General features: G+C 36.9%; 1 protein-coding gene across 7 annotated transcripts in view; it reads right to left on the bottom strand.

Moving 5' to 3' along the window:
- map2k4 (mitogen-activated protein kinase kinase 4) overlaps nucleotides 1–25,920 on the bottom strand; it is a 56,240-nt gene extending 30,320 nt beyond the window's left edge. The window contains exons 1-4 of one of the 7 annotated variants that reach the window (XM_008104315.3): nucleotides 25,502–25,784; nucleotides 14,654–14,686; nucleotides 6,910–7,009; nucleotides 1,270–1,365 (exon numbers count right to left, since the gene is read on the bottom strand). In XM_008104315.3, coding sequence (XP_008102522.1) covers nucleotides 1,270–1,365; nucleotides 6,910–7,009; nucleotides 14,654–14,686; nucleotides 25,502–25,580 — 308 coding nt within the window. In that variant the 5' untranslated portion in view covers nucleotides 25,581–25,784. The other 6 variants (XM_008104317.3, XM_008104316.3, XM_062970676.1 and 3 more) reach the window with 6 other exon arrangements.
- Between the last annotated feature and the right edge of the window lie 96 nt (nucleotides 25,921–26,016).

The following is a 26,016-nucleotide window of genomic DNA, read 5'->3' as shown; positions in this document are numbered from 1 at the left end:
CAGAATTACTAAATACAATATATTCTACATCTATTGTTTTCCATTGTCCAGTTTTACAGAGTGGCTAGTCTTGTAAATGTGGTTGATACAAAATGACAAGTATATGGTTAACAGTATTTTGGATGTTTTGAATTTAAGGAGCCTTTTTGAATATACGTATGCTCTTTATAGACTTAATTTAATCTTATCCTTAAAATGAGTGTTAGGCATTTAATTCACTATTTTTGTTGCTCCTCAATAATTTGATCATTATCAAACACTATCATGCTTTTGACTGGTATAATGACACTTGCAAAATAAACTGGCACAATTCTGGAAGTTACAGTTTTCACTAACTGAAAAAATTGATAATAAATTTAAATTAATCTAATAAATAATAAACAGCATACTATAAGAGGAGTAATTAAGATAAATCTGGCTTAGTTTGGTGACCATTAATGTTCTCTTGTGTGTTAAATTATGGCTGGTTTTCACCTCTGCATGGCTCCTTCCTATGACCCCCTTGGATTTGCAGTTTAAGAAAGAACATTTGGACTTCACATCTTACCAATCCCAAGATTTCATAGAATGTCACCGTAGCTAAAATAGAAGGAAAGTGCTGTAACCTTGTAGTATGAAAAGAGTTCCTGCTGCATTTTCTTAATACTTATTTTGTCACACTGAATAGCATGTGACATTGCACAAGAGACCCATGAAAGACTGTTGTCTCATACCTCTGTGTTTGTTTTTATAAACTTGAGACATTTAGGGATTTCCAATCTGGCCATGAAATTATTATTTTCTACTCACATGCCCACAGCAAATGTTTACCAGTACTCATCCCAATTTAGCAGGAAAAGGTCTACCTCTTAAGTATTTAGCATCAACATGTAAAACATGGCTACAGCTTCGCCCTGAAACAGAACAGATTTTTCAGGACAAAGGGTTTGAAAGACCTTCTGAAATAGGGCTTGCCCTCATTATAGCCAAAAATCTTATAAGTAGACAAACTAACACTACACCAGAAGGACAATACAAATATTTAAATATATTCCATTCTCTTTCTAATACTCATGACAGAACATTTTGAACTGCAGATATGAACACAACTATACATTTTCATCATACAAAAAATAAGGACATATGTGCATATATATTTATAATATTTAATCATCATTATCATCTTTACTCATAATATGATAAATTTCTGTAAGTTATTGTGCTGATTATCTATGGGTTGGGCTTTTATGCAAATATCTGACAATGGGGCTAACAGACAGTTACGCTTACTGTAGCCTGCTGGAAAGTTTCACGATCATCTCCGCTTCTCTCCTTTTGAAAGTGAACGGGGCAATGTGATTACTACCCATTGTTGCTTGAGTATCACTTCAGCCAGGAAAAGAGTTGTAGAAATGACAGGAAAACACAATGCCGTTATCACATAACAGAGTAACACATACACACATAGCAATCGAGAACACAGACTGCCTTTTTGAAAATCAACAACATGTGACTATCTAATTTCCTTGCCCAGGATTAGTCTGAAGCATTTCATGCTGAAAACTTTCAAGAGAATACATTGTGGATGTTAATTCTAAAGCCTCCTTTAACAAATATTGTTAGTAGGACAATGTGTTACATGGAATTGGTGGAAGGCTACAATCCAAAATAAACTTTCTAATAATTAAACCTTGCTCAAGTCTGTAAGACTTATGGCCAGGGGAACTCATTTAAGAGGAATCTTAATTTCAAATGCAATACTTTTGTTTGTTGTTTGAATTACCTGTGCTGAAATTGCTCACTAAAATAGGCAAATCATTGAAGCAGTCCTCCATGGCACAAATGGCTACATTACAGTTACAGTTTCATCACACAGCTTTGAAAAAAAGGAAAATTTCTTACCTGAAAATTACTGCATGTGTCTTGGATCCACCAATCTGGAGTGACAGCTACTATCTGATTCTCTAAGGTAAAGTACATTAGAGCCTTTTCTGAACAACTGGAAGAGCTATGGCCTAGTTTTCACTGTCTGCTCTGTAATTACTTGAAGAAAAGGTAAGATTTTCTGGATCCGAACTTTTCACAAGTATTTCCAGGTAAGAAATCTCCTACTCCAACTTAAGCAAAACTGCCCTTTTAATGTACAGTCAAATAAAAGATGTTTGCACAAATATGCACATGAAAAGACAATTATTATGCACATGCAAAACAAAATATCAAAATCTACTGTGTCCTCTGTTAACCAAGCATAAAGTGATATCTATTATGTTGCTTCTATTTTTCTGCTTAGCAATGCTTTCTTTGAAAACAAATAAATAAATATCCTGTTCTTAAGTAAGGAGAGCAGGGGGAAGTTCATCTGATCTCTCGGTCAGGTCAAGATCTCTAAAGTAAGATGAGTAAATAACTCAAGAGCTGAAGATATCTTCTACAGTATTGACCTAAAGCAACAATATGGATAAAGACAAGACACTTAATGATCCAACCAAGCATCAGAGGTACAGCATACTGCCTAAAGCAACATGCATTTTCATGCCACCTCTCCTGGCATGAAATAATGAGGGTGAAATAATAAGAAGGCTTACAGTAAATATGACAATTGAGATTAACACACCAATGATATACTATAATCCTTCTTGCTATGAGTTCTCATTCTGGCTATCCACTCTCGTTTCAGTATGGTCAACTACAGTGTGAAATAAAACAAACTAGAACCCCTGCAATGGACACAGACAACATCAATGCAGTAATTCTAGAATTCTGGAATGTTATGGTGTTTACTTCTGACTCTGCAGATATTGCTATATACTTCCTGAACAAAGTCTAATGGAAGATATTTTTACTCCTCAATTCTGAACTTTAGCCAAGGAAACAAAAATATCGAGAGTAGAAAGGTCCCAATCTGTACGCACATTAAGTTAGTTCCAAATCTCTGTTCAAGGGGAAAAGATGAATACCAACTGTCCAGCTAGATTTTCAGAATATTCTGCAGCTATCCTATACAGTATCATACACCATTAAGTAGGAGAATGCAGAGACTCTGAAGAAAGAAAACAGCTGTAAGTTTAAGAAAATTTTAATAATCCAGTACAATTTCATCTATTCTAGACCCAGAAAAGCAAAAAGAAAAAAAGGCATACCTCATGGTTAACCCTCATCTTAGGAAAGCAAACTCTAAATGCAGTGGCAGATCACTCTAGAAATAGCATCTTTTAACTCCTCATTTTCAAGAAAATCCATGTACATATTCTTTTGGCTCTGTAGCAGTCATTGGGAACAAGCATATCTGTCACTGTGTGGAAAAGTTTCCACACAGTGGAAAAGCTATAGTTTCCATTTGTGGACTTATCCTGGTGCAAACACCCTTAAGTGATCCTTTGCAATCTGGCAGCAAAGTAATGTCAAATATCTCTACTAAAAAGTTGAAAATATACTGAATAAGTAATAGTTGCAGACCTCTTATGCATTCAATAGTACTAAAAAGACTATATAGGTGAAAGGGAGATGGAGATGGAATGTTATGGTGTCATTCTTCTTTCAGACAGTTACTTGTTTCTCTACACATCATTATACAATCTCTAACATTTTGTATCTAATGTTAAACAACAAATTCCTACACATGGAAAATTGTATATTGATCTAAAACCTCCACAAGCTTTCAGAATAATCTGTTAACAATCTGCATAAAAATCTGGTCTCTATCCAAAAACCAAACTGAAAGCAATGCCGAGACACAAAAGATGACAGTGCAGCACACAAAATAACGATTTGTGAAAGTTTAGGATAAATGGTGAAACAAGCAACAAAAAATGTAGCAGGGTACTATTTCAGATGTTGGATTGGACCATCTTTGATAATCCAAAACAATCATATATTAAGATTCAACATGACTATCAATTCAAGACAACTTTCTTAAGCAAATTTGCAACACACTTGGGCTAAATCACCAACTTATGCTATAACTATTTCAGATGAACTTTTTTTAAAAAAAAAATCTACTTCTTATCTTGGTCACATTTCACATCTAAGATGAAAACAAATATATAGTAGGATGGAAATCATGCAGCTATCCACGTTACTAAACTATAACTCCTAGCATGTCTCACGACTGGCTGTGCAGGATCAAGCTGATGGCTACTACAATAAAGCAACACTTGGAAGGCTGCATAATCTGCATTATTTTGCAATATTTTTAAACCCAAGGTCAAAAACAAAGAATGCAAAAATAAACCTTTTCTAACTACTGGTAGTTATCAAGATGAGAAAAAGGAGGAAAATCCTATCTTGGTATTAAGTGAAGTGTTAGACAAAGTTATCTGATACAGACGCTACACAAGCCAGGTATCCTTATCTCAAACAAAGCAACAGAGCATAAATTTTACAAAAGACAATATATGAGTTATTTACTCATACACTAATGCTAATACAGGATCTTCCTTCCAAACACAATATCTGAAGAACTACATTTTTACATACATCTTCATTTCTGAAATTACTTTAGACTTCAACTGTATGCTTTTGTATGATGCTCCATAGATGCAGTTTGGGTGCAGTCACATTCAGAAATAGTCATTCTTTGAATGACATGCTTTAAGCAGAGAGATCATTTTCTCATCCTGCACATAATCTTACCTGCATAATTCACTGCAGCCTGAGCAGTCACAGATCACCATTTGCCTACACCTAACAGGCAATTAATTTTTGTGGGCAACATGAACATCACTAACTACATCCTCTTACATTATCATGGATATACACATCAATCAAAATGCCCATACATTTCTGATGAGTAGAAAGAAAAGCTACCAAAGTAAGGCCTTCAAAATTTGTCAACTGCATTCAAACGAGTGATCGCCTAAGTAAATAAGTAAGTAAGTAAAGGGGGTATTGGGGCAAGGCGCCCTATCCCTTCCCCTATCAGACAGGGGAAAGTGTGGGAACACGCGTAGCTGTGTTGCCATTTCCCCCATCAGGCAAGGGGAAAACACCAAAAGCCGTAGTTGGTGAGGAAGCGCCATGCAACATTTCCTCGCCATTTCAGCCATCAATGAGTCGGGGCCACAGCCTGCGTCATGTGATGACGCTCAGCAGGATCTGTGTCCGAAGAGGAGTAAGGGGCCAAAAAAACCCCCTGTGCTATGAGGTGGCTAAATAAAGTTTTTCAAAAAGAATGTGAAAATCATTTTCTAATTTGAAGAAAGAATGGATCTGGGACATATGCTAGAGATTTGTACCTTTGAAATCTTTGTTGTAATCTGTACATGTATAAGCAGAGAAAAGTCACATTAGTCATATAGGATTGCAGTTCAAATTCAGTAAAAGAAGTTATTCCAGAAAAGGATCTGAAATGAATAAAATATGTTCTCTGATTTCTGATTAATTATTCAACATATCAGACAAAATGGAAAGCTGGATTCATTCTTAAAAAATAATTCTGTATTCTTGTCACAGAATGTTCTGCATTATATACAGGATACATTTATCCTCTGTACTAAACAATGCCTGGCCTAGAAAAATCACACATTCACAAAATTCCTGGAAAGCTCAAACACACACACACACACACACACACACAAAAACCTGTTCTGTCTTCCAAGTACCATATGAAAATATTTCTAAGAACAAATAATGTCATCAGCACCTTGCTGTGTCTGAAATTGGATGCTTTATTATTTGGAAAAGGATTCTCAGCTATTACCATCTAGAAAAATTCCAATTCAGAAAGTCATCAGATGAAAAATGATACTAGGAAAGAAAGCCACTACAAGTGGGTGATGCACTGTATAATCAAGAGGTATCTTTTGATGAAAAAAATCTATCTAAGAAGAAAACCTGAAGGAAGAAAGCTGTGAAAAATTATTGTAGAAAGAAAGGAAGTAAGAAGCAAGTGCATAAAGACTTAATGTATTCTAAAATGGAAATTAATATCCTAATACCCTAAAAATAATTACATGGTACTTTATGAAAGGTGGTACTAGATAAGCCATGCTTTTGCTCTCTTTGGATATGAAGTTTGACATCTTATAAAAACATCTGTATGAAAAATTCACTTTTTCTAGTTTTTCTAGCGTTCATTCATAATCATCCGGGAACCTTTCTTAAAGCCTTCAATAATTAGCTATAGAATGAAAGCAGGGAGGAAATTTGATAGGAAGGAACAAAATGGATATATTTACAAGAAAAAAGAGACCTATAAGCTTCATGGGCAAGTAGGAACAACATACAGAAAAGCAAAGGCACAGTAAATCGTACAACACAAGGCAATACTGTTAAAATGAAGTACAAGCGTCTGGAAAAAAAATCTTCAGGACCTTCACTGGCTAGACTTCTGAAACCTTACCACAGAACGTAAAGAGCTAATAAAATAATTTTATTAATCTTGGAGCCTGAGTGGTCACCCATCAATCCAGATTGGTGGATCTGAGGACACAAGGCTTGGTTTTCAAAAGGCATTGTATTATATCCAATGTCTTATTTGATTATACTTAGCATTACATCTATATATAAGGTCATAAACAACACATTTTCTGAAAACTTTACCAAGTTCTAGTCATTTCATGCAACCTGAATTTTGTAATTTTGATTGTTGATGTCTTCTCAATTTTAGGGCTAAGAATATGCAGAAACAAGAACTTGGCCAACTTGAAAAGTAGGAAATAGCTATCAACATAACCAGCCACTGACATTAACTTATCAGTAAGTAGAAGAGCTTTTTATGTACAGTTCTGAAAGCTGTGGGTAAAATTATTTATTGTTTTTCTAATTTCCAAAAGTACATGTGAAAAATGTATGTGCAAATATATGTTAACCCAAGCTTTCCATCCCTCCTGCGGCCTCCCTCCCCCCAACTCCCCATAATATATGAAACAATTCTTTATTTTCATGCTTCAGAATTGTTCCATCTGATGGAATTTCTGGCATTATACTCACATGTGTGGATTCTGAAAAGGAACTCCGGGGTTTAAAGTAAATCGTGCTGTGGATTTGAAAGGTGGGTTTGCAAAATTCAGCTTCAGTGCTCTGCGCTTACCTGAAAGGTAAACAAATACAAAAAGAAACTCTTATCAACAAGAGAACACAGATGTCTGCATCAAGAATATTTGAAAAAAACAAGGACAAAACAGTAAACTTTTTCAGAACAACACGTAACAACATTTCACATGAGCAATGAATGTTTCTTACAATTGCAACCACAACATCACTAAAAAAGAGAAAAGATAAGGTCCTATATTGAACACCAAACTAAATAGGGCTAGTCTGTACACGAAAGTTCTTTTGCATTGCATAGGCTTCACAGAGGATCTTAAAGGGCTTCATCTTACCACACCCTGAAAAAATACTGTTTTTTAACTCTCTCTCAAAGCTCTCCAGGGCAGGGGTGAGCAACTATGAACTGCACCCCCTACTACAAAACTCTCCTATAGAAAGTATCAAATTTTGCCCCCAAATGACTTTAGAACACAAGGGTGCCTCATCATGTTTTCAGGCCTTCCAGGGCCATTTTATGACATGTCTATCAGAACACCTACAATCTTCTGCACTATTACACCTAGTCTTTAGGGCAGGAGAGCAGGAGACATAAATCTAACAAATAAAGGGGGCATAATGAGAAGTCACAATGCATGCATACTACTTAGTAAACCTTAGTGCAATATAAACATGTAGAACAGATAACTAAAATATATTTTAAAAATCAATACATTAATATTTTAAAAGTCAATTTAGATTACATTTGTCTTTAACAAAGTAATAAACTGCCAACCTAACTCATTATTAGTCTCAAAATAATTTTAATTCTAAATATAATAAATACACTGTACAGTCAACCCTCTACATTTGAAGGTTTAACATTTGCAGATTTGGTTGTTTATGGATTTGATTAACATTTTCTCTCCATGAACTTCCTAGCCTTCCTGGACAACTCTATGGTCAAAGTTTAGAAGAAACTGAACATAGAGTCAACTTGGAGGACCTAGATATTCCTACAGATGCTTTATTTTATTCATTTTTCCCCCTTCTGCAGAGGTCTTGAACCCCTAATCCCTGAAAAAGTGGAGAGTTTACTTTTATTTTAGACAGGACTAGGTGTTTAAAATCTTCTTGTGATTTAATACAGATGGTTGGTATCTTCTACATTAAAACAAAAAACACTTTAGCTTGGAAGTGAATTAAACGGCAAATCAGCGGGCTTAGGACTGCAGTTTGCTCATCTCTTCTGGCTTGGATCCTTCCTGTATTTATGCACTCCGTCCCTTTACAAACAATGGGGATTATTATGAGAACATAAAATAGATTGTTTTAAACTGTTATTTAATAATAATAATAATAATAATAATAATAATAATAATAATAATAATAATAAACTTTATTTATACCCCGCCACCATCTCCCCGTGGGGACTCGGGGCGGCTCACAATGTTACAAAAGTAACAGCACAAATACATTAACAATACACACAGTTTAAAACACAAGAAGATGATAAAACAAGTTAAAACAAAGATTTAAACAACAATAATAATATCAATAGTAATAATATCAAACAATGTGAAAACTAGCAGACACTATGTGACTGCTTTTACCTCTAAGTGATAATAACTCACTGACATGCTGACATTTAATCAAATTGTCATTTCAGATGTCTGCTTGCTAGATATAGGCAACAATCCTATATTTACTTATCTGAAAGTAAATTCTACTAAATCTAGTATAATTTACTTCTGAGCGCACATATATAGGATTACATTATATGCCCTTTATCTTCAAGGTCTACCATTTGAAATCAATTTTTGCAAGAAAACAGCCAAAAAATCATTCATTAGCAGCATTTTGCAAAGGAAAAAAATGGAATTTGCTTTTTATTGCCATCCTATTCCCCTTCTTTACTATGTGTATTATTCAGGAAAAAAAATAATTTCCAGGTTTGAAGAACACAGAGCAGTCAAGCTCACAATTCAGGTCAAGACACTGCCTTATTTGTCTTAAACTATGCTGTTGCTAGCCTATTCAGCAGACTACAGCTAGAAGGAGATTCATCTTCCCCATCACTTCCTGGAATGGGAAAGGGAAGATGGCATCAAAAAATAGTAGAGAGCACGCATTCAAGTGACATCTGCAGGATTCAAAAGCTGCTAATTTAAATACATATGAAAATAGACTGGGTGGACACAGAGTTCAGAAATAAGGGTGACTAGCTTTATTTGTTAACAAGGCCAAAGCTTTACAAACAACAAGAGGCAGGAAGTCTATAACTGAAAGATTGTCTGATACCTATTGGGAAGTATATACATAAGTTTTACAGTTTACACAACCCTAAATTTATTTCTATGCTCTAAACTCTGAAAGGTTACAGAAATAGGACAGAGAACATTATGGGTTTGGTTCCTTACCTATTGATATTATCAGCCAAATATACAGAATAGGAAGGATGTCAAATTTATGTCATAGTGAATCATGGGATAGACTGTTTGTTTATTTATTTAATTTTTGTGCGGGATTTTTCTGAGTGATACTCAGAATACCTTCCAGAGATAGCAAATTAAAAATGTGTATGTTTATAATAAAATTTAAAGACAATTAAAATTACCGCTTGAAACACTTTAAAAATTATTGTAACAAGCAAAGTTTAAAAATATAAGCTGTATACAAAGACAATATACTAATGTTCCATTAGCCAATGATTAAACAGTTTAATTCAGTTCAGTTCATAAAGTCTCAAGAAATACCAGGCAGGAATAGTGGTCACATCTGAGAAATAAGGCCTTGTTTCAGGGCACTTCTTAAAAGTTCAAAGACACTACACTCACCCCTTCCACACATAAAAAACAAGGACCCTCTCTGATTTCAATATCTAACAAGAAACACAAAGGAACAGTTAACAAAATCATGCAATTTAGCCAAAATATTATAGAAGAGGGGTGGAAGGCTGGATGACAAATGAAATGTGCCAATCCTACTGTACTTACTTCCAAACAAAAAGTGCCCTCAAAAGCCCTTTAGGGAGCAAAGGGCATTCTCATTATGTTCTGAGGTCTTTCCAGGCCTCCAGAACACATATAGACGCAAAAAAAAATTATTTTGCTAATTTTGTTTTGACCTCCACAGTGGCCTGAGGGGAGGAGAGGATGCATGTAGCCTTCAAAATGCACTTTGCTCTTCCCTGTTGTAGAAGGGGTACATAACCAACCCAAATCTGGATTTGCTTTTTTTGGCAAATATTGCTTCCTGCATTTCTAATTAACATTTAACTTTAGAACCAATAATTCTGGGAAGCTGCAACTGAATATAATATCCATTTTGCTGCTCCCGCACCACCCTAGAGATTTCTTTGGGCATTTCCTCAAAAGATTTTTTTCCTTTTTTCCCCATTGAATCATGGGATAGTTGGCAGTGCTGGCCTAAGTTATAAAATTTGGTAGGCACAGTCCTTTATCCTGGCTAAAATTATACCAGTTTTCATGAATTTTCCTCCAACTACCAGTCCTCTGCACCCATAAAAATCTGCTTTAGAGATTTGGGAGGGCATTTGGAATAGTGCAACAGATGGCAAGGGCGACTGCAGAGGGCATAGTTTAAAACTGCCTTTTTGCACCATCTCATCAACATTCTTATCACAGAAGGGCAAGTCTAGATCCTTACCAATTTAATAAGTTATGTGGTGAAATGCCAAGAAAGCATTCTGACCTGCATTCTCCTTAGATTGAAGAGAACATTCCAAGAACCGTAAAATTTACCAGCTAATCTTGACATCATTAGATTTTTTTCGCCATCATACAGTATATACAAACATTACCAATATTGTTTTGGACAAATTAATGAAAGTTCTGACTAATTTTGAAAAGGTTGTAACTTTCATAGCCAGATACATACCAGCAATATAACCAAAAGATTGTAAATTAATAGAGAAAGTGAAAAACCCTGGGGCAACTTCTGCATTAATTCATACTGTCTCAAAAACTCTGGCTGATTTGGTTCACACTTAACATCAAAAACTCTGTTTGTGCCCCCTGCAAAAGAGAAGACTCTGTTCTTAACATTGTTTCTTAAATTCTGGCTTTCTAGTTCAGAGACACCAATCATGAAGCCCTTCAGAGGTTGTTAAACTGAAAAAATTGATCAACTACCTTGGTTGCTGAATGATAATATAGCATCTACATCGATCTTAAGCTTTCAATGAGTCTACTCTAACTGAAACTGCCAAATGGATTTGAGTGAGAAGCATGTATTTCTTCATGTAAGGATAATTAATGGTGAGGAGCATTAGGAAGTCCAGAAAAATCTGGAGCATTCATGATTGCCATCCTGACTGAAGCCATGCCCCTTACCATCTGTACTTCAGTGGAAAGTTCTGATCAGACTAATGCCCTCTTTAGTCCCCCAGAAGCAGGTTATGACCATGTATTTATTGATCTCCCTATCTTAAGCTTGGGAATAACAGATAGGGTTAAAGCAAGTGTAAGAACTTGCCAGGAAGCTCCAAAAAAACCATAGGGAAAACAAAAAACAAAGCAAACTGCACTCATGACAGTGTTCTTGTGTCATGGCAGCATTAACAAGATGGGCATAGCTATAGACAGGGCTAGAAGTTGCCCAGACAACAAATTATTGTTACTACTGATATTCGCATTTTTTCCTTCCAAATAAATCATGCTTCTCCCCTTCAATTTTTTACCCTAACCCAAAAAAAAAAAAAGTGAGAATCAGGGACCAGCCCAATGTCAGCTAATCAACTTCATGATTGAGCAAGGACCAGAACCTGGATTTTCCCAGTTAGTCTAGCACTCTAACCACTAAACTACACTGACCTGAAGGAAAGTGTCCCCTCTCGGTCTGTAGCAGGGTTTAAAAAAATGGTAACATATAGGAAGAATGAAAAAGAATCTTCAAACCATTGGTTTATTCTATGTGGGGCTAATCTACTATATTTATTAAAAGACTGCAGGAAACAAAAATTACATACTTGACAGAACTGAACTGGTTCTATAAGGACTCTGCTGTCATTGTTTGGGGGAATTACTCTATGTCTAGCCTAGACACCTGACCAAGTATGAACAAAACTAACATGGTTCTATTCATTTCTGTGAGGTTTTTTTTAGCTGTAGCAATGTAAAACATCTTCTGAATTTTGCAATAAGGTTTTTAGTTCTTTTTCCCAATTAGTTGTGGTAAAAGGAGTTTCAGTTATCCTTTACTATAATATAAACACAATGGCCTTCTAAAATTATCAGTATACTTCTTCTCCCAGCAGAATATTTTCTGCAAAAAAAGAGAGAGAGAGAGAGAGAGAGAGAGAGAGAGAGAGAGAGAGCGCCACGCTGTTAAACTTTACATTTAAAACTACTAGAAAATAGATACTGGGGTTATTTTCTACTTAAAATCAGTTCAACAGACTTAGTACCCTAGATAAATTTTCATAAATAGAAATAGTCTGCTAGGTAAGATGACAATATCTAATGAATTTAATGAATCTAATTCATTATAGACAAAATATTTATATCAGTTCTACTCTACATACATATGTTACATTTTATATTAAGATTTTCACTACCATCCAAATTAGCCAATCTCCACTTAGTCATTCTGGTAGGTTTGGAATATTATGGATGGCATCTTCTTTAAGGAGATGCTTGATTATCCCATTCCTAAAAACGGGAGCTCCAAAATGACATAACTGGAGATTAGTGAGCCATAAGGCATAAGAATCCAGCAGTAATAAGGAGGGGAAAAGCCATAGGAAAAATGAGACTAAAGTAAAATCCTTATCTCATTCAAACATCTTGCTGGAGAGAACCAAAAGACAACCTGGCTTTTCCTATCAGCTTTTAAAAGGATACTAAGTAGCAGCTGAAGGCAGAGAAAAGTTGGATCAAAACTGATTCAAATATATGACGAAAACGATATCCAAACCTCTGCCTTTGATCCAATCCCTGGTCTAAATTCTTATCACTCTCCTGACCACCTTCCCATGCCATTTGCCCACCTTCCCATACCATGGATCTGAGATCCTGGCAACTGCTACCTGCTTTTAAAACCCATTTAAATAATTAGAAGTCACATTGCTAAGTACTAAGACTTCAACAACCATGGGGAAAGCACGGTCTATAACAGTTACAAGAGGGCTGAGGGGGTGGAAATCAAGATTCTGCACAATACAAAGATTGCTGACAAAATTCTCCCAAACATCACTTTTTTTATCATAGAGATCCATTGTACCAGATTGTGAGTAATAAAAATATATTTATGATTTTTTTTGTAAGTAAAGTGATAACGTGATAGGCTCAAAAAACTCCTTTGTATTTCTTGACACAACCCACCAACAAGATAATCAGACATAAAATCCCAACTGGAATGCAGTCATTATTGATAAGCTTTTCATCAATTCTAAATGAGATAGATAAATATGAATATGTATGTGTGTGTATGTATACATATATATATTCATCCATTAAATTCAAATAAAAATGATAATGCAATCTGAATTAAGGCATAAATGACATTTTCAACTATGCAAGATTTACAAAGTAAGGGGGGAAATGCTAGCAATGCTATGCTTTGGTCTGTAATAAAATTCCCACTAAAGCATGGCAAGCAATCATAAAGACACAATGAACATAGCAATTATAAAAGGAAAGCCATAAGAAAATGAAACAATGAAAGTTAATTGTGAGGAACTTCCATTAAACATCCAAACATGGGCTGAAAATATCCAAAAGGTTTTTCCCCCTCACCTTTGAAGAAATTTGGGCATTACAAGAAGTATTCAGTCATCAAAAAATAAAATTTAGTAATGGAAAACATACTGGACCATTAAAAAATAAAATCTGAAACTCCGAGGTAGGAGTCTGACTGAATGGCAGGACACATGTTTTTCATGTGTCTGAGATTCAAGTTTTAAAGGCCAGCATTTCCAACATATCTACCAGTACAATCAGCCCCTCTACATTTGCAAGTTTAATGTTTGCAGATTTGAATTATTTTCAAATTTGATTAATATGTTCTCTCTAGGTCCTCCAGCATAATTCTCTCATTAACTGCAGGTTGAGCATAGAATTGCATTAGAGGACTTCAAAATTCTTAGAAATTTTTTTTTTAGATAAAAGTAATAGCTTTGCTTATTTGCAGTTTTTTCACTCTTGTAGGGTCCTTACTCTTCTAACTCTCGTAAAATTGAAGATAAGAGGAGTCCATGAGTTCATTAAGGGCCACTGCCAGAAAGGCTAAACAGTATTGGAGTTATCGCCTGACAAATATAAAGCAGTTCTTCAGCAATCTGATAAGAAGGGGAAATTTAACTGAAGTATAGGTCATTACTGAAAGAGCAATATAAGTAGTTATGAATACTTTTTGAAAAAGTTATCAAAGACAAATCCTAAGCAAAGAGAAATGATTCCACTACATTTTATTTATGGAAAAGTACAAATATTTTCCCTTTATTACAATTTAGATACAGTATATGCTATGGAAACACATATCGTTATTTTTCAAGTTGGAAAAACTGCATTGAAGTAGTATTTACAGAAATATGCAATCGCATTTTAAAGTACGATGTAAAATGGAAGCTCTGCCCATGTATTAATGCATGGCTGGTTAGTTAGATCAACAGTGGACACATTCCCAGAACCAAGAATGATATAAAAATAAAATAAAATAGCAAATACTATAAAAACATGTAGCTTACTTTGTGCTTTTTCACAGAAGTTTATCTGAAAGCCTAAAGCAAAAAAGATAAGTTCTAGTTCATTTGCTGGAATTACATATTTTCATAACCTTTAAAATAACATTTAACGTTCATTTTTAAAAAGTGAAACACCAAACAAAATGTTTGACATAGGTTAAATGACTTCCAAAGAAATTATTCCGATAATCTCAGTTTTCTTGTCAACAGCTAGTGTCTCCGGGAGTTATACTACAGATGAGTTTTCACATAGGTTAACTTTAAGAGGTTAAGTATTAGTTCATTGGTTAACTAAAATAAAATGTTAAGAATAAACATGGTTTTTTACTAGTCGTCTGCAGCAAATTAGTTACAAGGGAAAAAAATCTGAAAATAAATGCAGTCTTGAATAAATGAAGACTTTCCTATTCAACCTTTGGACTTTAAAGAAAAGGCTCTCCTGATACATGTATAAGTATTATTGTCATGTTTCATATTGTCTACGTACACAGTCACACAACCAGTATACATCAAGCTTTGATTTTTACGTATCTATTACATAGAGGCAGACATTTTTTCAACTTATATAACTTACACAAAGAAACCTTTTTGATTTTCCACAATGTATGCTTCTTCTACCAATTTTTAAAAGAAACAACTAAATACCTAAACCAATATCCACTGATATGCCATTTTTAAAAAATATATCTTAAGCATTCTCTACACATTTTAAGATCAACTTCTCTAACTATTTTAAATGAAACCTGAACATTTCAAGCTGCTAAATTCTGAAGGACCCTAATACTCTCAAGATACCAGATGACTGTTTAATCTTAGAAACCAAACAGTGACACCCCTAGTCTGTACTTGGTTGGGAGATAACAAACAAATACATAAGCAACATTTCAGAGAATGGATCTGACAAAAACCTATTTGAGAAAACCCTATGAAAATTTTGGGAACTCCATAAAGCAACTGGTAACTTGATGGTACATACATACATATTCTGTACCTAATACCAATTTCCATATTTGGCAAAAAAGAAAACTAATAATACAGTCATAAAACTTACGGTTTTGCCATATTGCTTTTTAAATTTCATATTGTCATATAACAATACAGTAGTAAATTTGCTGAGGACGTCTTTGGTAATACATCTAGAATACAACATTTGAATTCAGTTCTTATTCTCTCTTGTGTAATCTGATTGACTGAGAGCAGTCAGTGAAGAAAATATGCTCACATTGAATGTGCTGGTGAGAAAAATCAGGAGTACATAAATATGACCTATGAAAATGACAGCCTTATTTGTTGACCCATGGACCTCAACCATCGTAAGTAAAGGCAAAATAATAGCCTAGCTGAAATAGACGAATGGTCTATCTTGTTCACTTTTCCTTTCATATATAATAAAATAATTATTTTATTTTATTATATCAAAAACCCACTGCCTTTAATCATGGATACTCTACTCAGCTATAGGTTAGCCCAGGGGTCCCCAAACTAAGGCCCGGGGGCCGGATGCGGCCCTCCAAGGTCATTTACCTGGCCCCTGCCCTCAGTTTTATAATATAATATTTTATATCATTTTTAATAATATATTGTATTTACATATAATATTGATAATAATATTATAATGTTATACAATATAATACTAATACCATATAATAATATTAATTATATGTTATATATTACATATAATATTTCAGTATAGTGCAGGGGTCCCCAAACTAAGGCCTGGGGGCCAGATGCAGCCCTCCAAGGTCATTTACCTGGCCCCTGCACTCAGTTTTATAATATTTTATATCATTTTTAATAATATAATATATTGTATATACATATAATATTGATAATAATATTATAATTTTATACAATATAACATTAATAATAATACCATATAATAATATTAATTATATGTTATATATTACATATAATATTACAATATAGTGGTATAGTTCAATATAGTAATATATAATGCTAATATTGTGCTATATTAATAATATAATATATTGTATGTACATACAGTTGCTCTGAGTCCCCTTCAGGGTGAGAAGGGCAGGATATAAATGTAATAAATAAATGTAGTAAATGAATAAATAGATAATTTTAGACTTAGGCTCGCCCAAAGTCTGAAATGACTTGAAGGCACACAACAACAACAATCCTAATTCACTTGACTATCTCATTGGGCAGAAGCAGGCCCACACTTCCCATTGAAATCCTGATAGGTTTATGCTGGTTACAAATGTTTTCATTTTTAAATATTGTATTGTTTTTTCATTGTTGTTGTTTTGCACTACAAATAAGACATGTGCAGTGTGCATAGGAATTTGTCCGTTTTTTCCCCCCCAAATGATAATTCGGCCCCTCCACAGTCTGAAGGATTGTGGACAGGCCCTCTGCTTTAAAAGTTTGAGGACCCCTGGGTTAGCCCATCTACCATTATTGTTATTGTTGTGTGCCTTCAATTTGTTTTATGTTTTATGGTAACCCAAAGGTGAAACTATTATGTTTTGTTTTGTTTTTGTACAAGATTTGTGCAAAAGGGTTTCTTTGCATTCTTCTAAAATGGAAAGAGTGGGATTGCCCAAGGTTTCTATGGACAAGCAGGGATTCAAAGTCGGAGTTCAATGCTCACAACACTTTGCCACACTGTCATCTGATACATATTCTGTTGATAATTTTAAGAGCTATATGGAATGGTATAAGCAGTAGATATTTTATTCAATCATCACAAGAAGTTTCTGGAGGTGACAGCAGACCATCTGGTTTAATTGGTCATTTTTCTGCATATTTGGCAAAATGCTTTAGCACAATTTGATTATGTTGCCTCTGCCTTTTACAATCATACTTTTATTAATCACATCTTGAAAAATGGGAAGAAAAACACAGCCAATCTCCCATGCTTTTGGGTTTTAACCACACCAAAGCCTTACGGTTTTCTTATCATATGCCACACAGAAATGGTCCAACAATTTAAATGCTATTACACGTAAACATGAAGAAATATATGTTCAGATCAAATTGCAGTAAGGGAGCATTCACATTGTAGAATTAATGCATTTTGCCACCACTTTAACTGCCATGGCTCAATGCTATGGAATCTTAAAAGTTGGACTTAGGTGATACTCCAGTACTCTTTGGCAGAAAAAGCTAAAGACCTTTTAAAACTACAACTCTCATGATTCCATAGCATTGAGCAATAGAAGTTAAAATGGTTTTAAACTGCATTATTTAGGATGTAGATGCACCCTAAAAAGGGAGAAATATTACACCTCCTGACACTGAACATAATGATTATAAGCATGTGCAACTCGCCAATAAAATGAAATTTCCAGGCCAGGCGTATTCATTTCTGGAAAAATTACAGAAACAGGTATGAAATAAAATACTTTAAAATACTTTACTGTTGTAAACAGTATTAAAATGTTGCTCTGAACTCTCTGCAACTAGTTGCTGTGGACAATCTCTACAACAAGATAAAACATGATATGAGAATTTAGAATCATATACAAATCAAAAGAAAGCATTTCACAACAGCTTGGAAGCACACCGAGCACATTCATGTAGCCCAACCATTGACATAATTTGCCACCCAGAACTCAACATTATATTTCCTGAAAACTGAACACCTTTTTAAGGAAAGAGAGAAGAACCATCAGTGAGCAAATTCAAAAGATACATTTCCACGGGAGGTTGCTTCAGTCATGTGTGCAACACATGCGGGGAAGGGGAAAGAAAAATGTGTCAGGAAGACAGAGATCACAAAAGCATCTAGCTCTCCCAGTAAAGTAACTTATAGTCTTTCACAGTTTCCCATTAGTACTAAAGGACCTTTCAGATCTGCAGCAGGCGCTGTTTGCCTTTGTTAAATGAGATGGGATATTTCACTACATCCATGTTATATAAGCAGATGGAAATAAAACCAATGGTTATTATTGATTCTGTTTTCATATTTTATAATGACTTTAAAATTGAAATAATTGATTAAAATTTTGGTAATAATAAAGCAGAAGGAAGGTGTACATATGACATGTAAAGCATTAAGCTATAATAATCTAAAATGGAACAAAACCGAAGGAAAAAATGGGAGTGGTGTCCCAAGAAGTAGAAGACTGCATTATTCTGCCAACTGAAAATACAGAATCTAATTTATCAAAAGACTGAGCATTTAACAGGTGCATATATGCTTCCAAGACAGTCTATAAGCAGAACATCTAATAACTATTCACCAAAATCTTGCTTATGAATTACAATTCCTACTCAGGCATAGAAACCTACTAGATGATCTTCAGCAAAACACACTCTCTCACACCTGGGTAACCTTAGGATTATCATATGTCCAAAATGACGAGAAGTTACACTAATAAAACTGGAGATTTACCATACTGTGACTTGATATTAAATTATCCAAGTTAGTCAATTTACTGATGTGATTACTTGTAAACATGCAAAATAACTCCACAGGATGGTTCACCATATCTTTAGTGTAAGTTTTACTTACAATGAGAAAGTTTAAAAACATATCTTGTAACATTTCAACCACAAGAATGATTTGAAATACGTTTTGTTATCATAACATTGAAATGCCTAAAAACATTCACTTCACTGTAGAATTAGCACTCCTTCCATGGGGCAATGCCAAGTATATAATCAGAACACGGTTGCAACCTGTTGTGACTGTATACCTGCACAGTCAGGGAACTAGTGAGCAGACTCTTGTGTCCTATTTTCCTGCTTCATAAAAAATGGAAGAATGTGTTCCAATCATTGCCATTTCCCCACAGAATCTTATCTGAATATAATTCTTGAGATGACGAACATGTGGCCTTCCATATGTTGTTGGACTGTGGCTCCCATCAACTATGGCCAGCATGACTACTGATCAAGGAGAGAGGAATTGCAACCCAACAATATACTGAGCATTACCTTTGAATTAAAGCCTAAAAAGTAGAAAGGAAAATGCTGATCTCCAACTATGTAAATCAACTCTTCTGAAATCACAAACTAAAGATTAGCTGGCAGGGATTGGCCAAATAAAAGGAGTGTCTTGCTATGATAGCTATTAAGTAGCTAATAGTTTGCACATTTAATTGTGTTTAAGAATTAGACTGAGCATACCAGCAACATCTGGTAATGTTTAATTTGTTATTACACAAAATAACTCAATTATTATTATGTTTATTAATATACCACACAATGTGTATCAAACTGCACTTTCAAGTACTAAACCAAAATATTATACCAGACTAAATAATAAATTATAGTGTATCAAACATGCACATTTTATGTAATTACATAAACAAATATTGTCAGAATCTGAATACAAATTTAAATATTCTCCAATACTGCTTCAATCCATCCAGTAAAATTTCTGAGAGAAATGTATAAAAAGGAGGTGTTACTATACAGGCAGTCCCAGAGTTGCAAACATGAGACTTACAAACTACTCATAGTTAAGAACAGGGGTGAGACAACAGAAATTGAGGGAAATCTACCCCCCAAAAGGGAAATTCATTCCTGAAAGAGTTATCATGAGGAAAAGTGTCTCAACTGAAGCTTTATCATCAAGCCTCTTTCCACAACAAGCCAATTTTTTTCAAAATTTGATTATCACAAGGAAAGAGAGTGAGGTGGAATCTTCTGAACAGAACAGGGGCACAGACAGCAAAACAAACACCACAAGGGTGTTAACCTTCCCTATGTTATCCAAAGTTTTTACACACACACACACACACACACACACATATATCTATGGGTGGAATTACACTTAAAATGTACCTGTTCTGGCTTACAAATGCAACTTAAGGACAAATCTACAGAATTTCTGAATTGTTGGTCTTTTCCAGATATTCTGAACAGCAGGACAAGTAGTAGTCCCCAAACAAAACACACTGTTAAAGCTCCATTACATTTGCTGGTATCTTATTTCTATATATTAAGACTTTCTTCAAATACAGTGAAATCCCTCTATGGAATTTCTGTATGCAGCTCACACAATGAATTTTATATCTGATGACTGCGAACACATGTCTTCTGCTTCATACACATTTGCTGGGAAGCAGCAATCAAAGCTCCTCCACATGTAATTACCAGAGGAAGAGCTGGAATAGGCTGCTGGTGTAAAAAAGTTACCTTGTGACACCTTAAAGACTAACACATTTCAATAGACATAAGGTTTTGTGGCCTGAAGGCAACTTGTATCTAAAGAAGTCTCTGAGAATTTATGCCAAACAAAACTAGCAGATATTGAAGAGATACAATATACTGAGTCAGACTACCAGTTGTAGCGAAATGCTGAATTATAGTGTAAATTTTGGATACGATTGTTAATGTTGAAACATGACCTACCTTGCAGGGCTGGTGTGCGAACAGCCATTTTGTGACTCTTAGAAGGTAGCACCAAGGGAGGAGCTAATTTACATAGGAATTACCTGATTGGTCATGTGTAAATGAGCAGATGCTAGAATTTGAAAGGGGAGATAGCCAAGAAACAGCAGTTGGAGAAAAAACCCAAACATTCTAAAGTCAGTTAGGACGTGGAAAGCCAACTGCTAGGTCATGAAAGTTAGAATAAGTTGAAAATAGTTGAGTCTGCTCCTGCATGGTAAACAAGTGAATTTTTTTGTGTATAAAGATTTGTATGAAAATACAGCTTTCCTTCTGTAATGAAACAATGTTATTCAACCAAGAAAGCAATATACAAATGTAACCAACACTCTTCTGTTGCAAGATCTCAATAAATAAACTCAGTTACTGTTTCGTTCAGTATGAAGACTGTTTCTCTAAATCACTGAATGAGATTTAAAGAGTCCAAAAAGATCCCTGCAATCTTGGATTAGGAACAACTGTGACTTCCAGGTTTAAATTGGTTACAGAGGTGGGATATAAAGGAAAATATTTTTCCCCCATCTGAAGAAACCTTTGTAAAGTGGGCTTCACACCAGTCTATACAAAAGCAATACTATCTACTACTGTAACAGGCAGAGATTCTCCAAAATCTCAGGCAGATATTTTTCTCAATCCTGCTATGCTTTGAACAGGAGATGCTAGGGATTAAATCCATGAGATTATACATGCAAAAACAGAGCAGTTTTTCCAGGATCCAAAAATGCAATGCCAATGTGCAGAAACCTGTCCACTGCCCATGGCATTAAGCATGGCAAAGAGGGGATTAAATCTTAACACAATGACTTAAATTTAATTGCTGGTTCCTACTAAAGTAGACTGCTTGAATCCATGTAATATACACAAGTGATAATTTACCACTCAGCAATTAATCCACTTAGTTGTGGTCTAGATATAATTAGCAAATTGATTTTATCTTGTATAGGCATTCCACACTATTCCTAATTTCAATAGCACAAATCTAAACTTAGATGAATGACAGTGTATATGCCATGATTTCTAATTTCCAGAATAACAAATAAACCCATCAGGAGACTGATGTGGTGTCTATGTTGTGATATTTAAGACATGCACCCAGTTACATACTTTTAAATGCTTTCGAAATGTATATTCTTCCTTATATAGTTTTCTAGATATACAGAAATAGACATCCTTTGGGTACGGAGTCTAAACCATGGAAATTCCACATTTTTCATAAGTATCAGACTCTATGCAGGCACAATGGCACTGAGGCCTCTTCCACACGGCCATATAATTCAGACTATCAAGGCAGATAATCCACATTACCTGCTTTGAATTGGATTATATGAGTCTACATTGCCATATAATCCAGTTCAAATCAGATAATCTGGATTTTATATGGCAGTGTAGAAGGGGCCTTAGGGTGTGTGTACATTGTAAAAATTGACAGCACTTTAACTGGCAAGACTCAATGTTACTGAATCATAGCACTATTAGATAAAGAAGGCTACAGTGTTCCCTCACTTTTCGCGGGGGTTACATTCCAGGACCACCCACGACAAGTGAAAATCCACGAAGTAGGGACGCTAGGCTTCTCCTTAGGAAGGAAGTAGAAAGAGGGAGGGAGGGAGGGAAGAAAGGGGCAGGGGAACATGGCGCCACCTCCTTCTCCTCCCGCTGCTGTTTGGGCTCCTTCTCTGCTCCGCCGCCCGCACCCGACAGAGACCACCGCCACTGTAAATAATAATTTTTATGATTTATAATATTTTAGTGTTTATTAAAAAATCGCAAAACAGCGAGTCCGCGAAAAGCGAACTGCGAAGTAGTGAGGGAATACTGTATAGGTCAGGGGTCCCCAAACGAAGGTCCGTGGGCTGGATGCGGCCCTCCAAGATCATTTCCCTGGCCGCCGCCTTGAATGTTTGACTTAGGCTCGTCCAATATTTTTAAACATTGTATTGTTCTTTCATTGTTGTTTGATTTTTTGCACTACAAATAAGACATGTGCAGTGTGCATAGGAATTTGTTCGTATTTTTTCCAAGTGATAATTTGGCCCCTCAACAGTCTGAAAGATTGTGGACCGGCCCTCTGCTTTAAAAGTCTGAGGACCCCTGCTATAGGCTTTTTAAAACTACAACTTCTATGATCCCATATCACTGAGCCATGGCAGTTAATGTGCTGTCAAATTGCACATATTCTAATCTACTGTGTAGGTGTACCCTTAGTTTCATGCACACTACATCATTCTTAAAGCTGTGATGGTCATCTTCTTCCTCTCACTCTTTTCTGGCAAGAGTGCGACATGTGTAGCCAACTGAGTGCTACAACTCCCATCATCCCTAGCCAATACAGAGGCCAGAGATAAGAGTTACAATTTCACAACATCCAGGTAGTTACATATTCCTCACTCCTGCAATATGAAGAGAAGCACATTCAAGAGCCACACTTTATTTCTGTTTCAATCAATCTAGATTACCTGTTAACTGCTAGTTTCAGAAAGGAATACATCCTGCATCATCGACCTATGCATCCCACCCCTTTTTTTTTGGTCTCTATGGAGACCCTTAGCAGGTCCTTTACTCCTACTTATCTCTCATACCCACTCACACAAACACAGACATGAATAACTTCAGGGGTGAAAGCCATAGGGTGCATCTTGAATAAATGCAGTTTGACACCACTTTAACTGCCATGGGACCACATCATGGAATTGTGGGAGCTGTAATTTATTTTACAAGGCCTTTAGCCTTTTCTGGCAAAGAGTGCAGATACCTCACCAAATTACAATCCCCCTAGGTTTCCATAGCATTTGTATTGAGATTAAACCCCACACTACCAGTCTTAAATCCTCAATGAGGAACAGTTTAGTTAGCTTAGTATAGGCTAAGTGTTTCTCTTCTTCCCCTATGTCTCCTGTATGACAGTTGGAAATGTATCTATTTCTTCTCTTCTCTGTTTCTGCTGTTATTCTAATTGGTTGTGTAGAATTGATACTTTTCTACTGCAAGTCCTTTTTAAAATCTGACTTCTGTTTCTTAGTTTTGAGTAGGTGTTGTGTGTGTGCTTTGAATGAGACCTCTCTGTGTGTGGGTGTCTAAGAGATGTAGTGCTTGGATGATTTTTCCCTCTCTTTGAAACCTTAGAACTGATGGGTGTTAGAGTAGTTCAGACCCAGTTCTTATTATTGAGAAATGCAGTTACTGTTTATGATTGTAAATAAACCTTTTGTGATTTTTAATTTTGGACTCTGCATCTTTGCCTGCCTAAGCTATGAATTCTTTACAGCCACATCACGGGACACCTCACGCTCTGTATGCTGTGAGCTAATGCTCAACTTTAAGTATCCCGTTCGTTTTTGGAAACTCCGCTATATTTTTGGGTAGTTTCCCCTAACAATTGGGCCACAAAATTAGGGTCACTGCATGAATAATGCAGCCATAGTGGCCTGTACAACCACTGCCCGACCCTCGCGCATGCGCACTCCCAGGCGAAGCTTATCTGCCAGTCCCCCTGCCTGGCCATTCCCCAGAAAAAAATGGTTCCACCTTTGAGCCCAACACTCCTGTTAACAGTGCTGCGTATTAACTCAGCGTCTCTCTCTCTCCTGCCAGGAATCCGTGGGGCCCCTCCCCACCTTCTTCCCCGTAATGCGTCCTTCTCAACCTCACGTACCCAGAAACCACCCACGCATTCCCCGGAGGATAGGAACAAGCGGCGGCGGAGGAGGCCTCAGAGTACATCTACATCAGGCATGGGCCAACTTCGGCCCTCCAGGTGTTTTGGACACCAACTCCCACAATCCCTAACAGTCTCAGGCCCCTTCGAAAAGGAAGGGGCCGGAGACTGTTGGGGATTGTGGGAGTTGGAGTCCTAAACACCTGGAGGGCCCAAGTTTGCCCATGCCTGATCTACACTGTAGCACGAATGCAGTTTGATATCACTGTAGCCGCCACGGCTCAATGCTATGGGCTCCTGGGAGGTCCTTGCCTTCTGGGGCAAATGGTGCCTCATCCAAACGAACTACAACTCCCAGGATGCCACAGCGCTGGGCCATAACAACTCCAAGTCGCGTCCATTCTCCATCCTTAGTTTCCTCAGGATATATGAATGCCCCTAATCTGATGCCACTTTAACGACGATGGACTGGTGCTTGACAAGCGAGAGGGCCACAACAACCACCAACCACAAAACCCAGCCTTTGCCGTGGCAATTACAAGTGGTGCCAAACATCGGCAAGTTTCCCCTCAGCCTTCTGTGAGGCGGGGTTTACACCTAAACATGCAGAGTCTCTCACACACTGCCAACACATTCACACGCACAAATGGCCGTAGTGGGGACTCTCGACCTGAGGAGAATGACACAGAGTGAAAGCGCGAGAGAGGCCTGGTCCTTCCCTGCCTCCTCCTCCTCCTCCTCACAGTGCGGCCCAAGGAGCCTGGCTGAAGTGCGGAGGCCTTTTCTGTAGAGCCCGGGCCTTCCTCCTCCAGCCACCGCTGCCTTACCCTGCATGCTGCTGACGGTGGTGTGCGCCGCCGCTTGGGGCCCGGAGCCAGGGCCAGGGCCAGGACCGGGAGCCGCCATTGTGCAGCGCCTCAGACGCCGAGGGAGGGAGGGAGGGAGGCTGCAATGCAGCAGAGGAGGAGGAGGCGGCGGCGGCGACAGAGAACGGCCCCCTTCGCCTCGCGCCCTCCCTCGCGCCCTCTCTCGTGCCCTCGCGCACGGGCTCCCTCAGGCCTCAGTCCGCGAAACTCGCTGCCGTTTCCCTCCCGCCCTCACGGCATCACGGATTACCCCTCCTTCCTTCCGTCCTTCCTCCTTCCGTCCGTTCGTCCGTCCTTCCTTCCCAGGCAGCCAGAGAAGAAGGAGGAGGAGAAGGAGACGACTCAGAGGGAGGGGCAGGCCGAGGAGCCCGCCCCAGTTGCCACCCCTCTTCGGGTGCCTCCGCACTAGGGAACGGGGGCAGGTTGGCACTTCGCTCTCGCTCATCGCCCTGCCTGCCTGCCTGCCTACTGTGCAA

This window comes from Anolis carolinensis, chromosome 2 (genome assembly GCF_035594765.1).
Source record: "Anolis carolinensis isolate JA03-04 chromosome 2, rAnoCar3.1.pri, whole genome shotgun sequence".
Lineage (NCBI taxonomy): Eukaryota > Metazoa > Chordata > Lepidosauria > Squamata > Dactyloidae > Anolis > Anolis carolinensis.
This window is presented reverse-complemented; position numbering and strand designations above follow the sequence as displayed.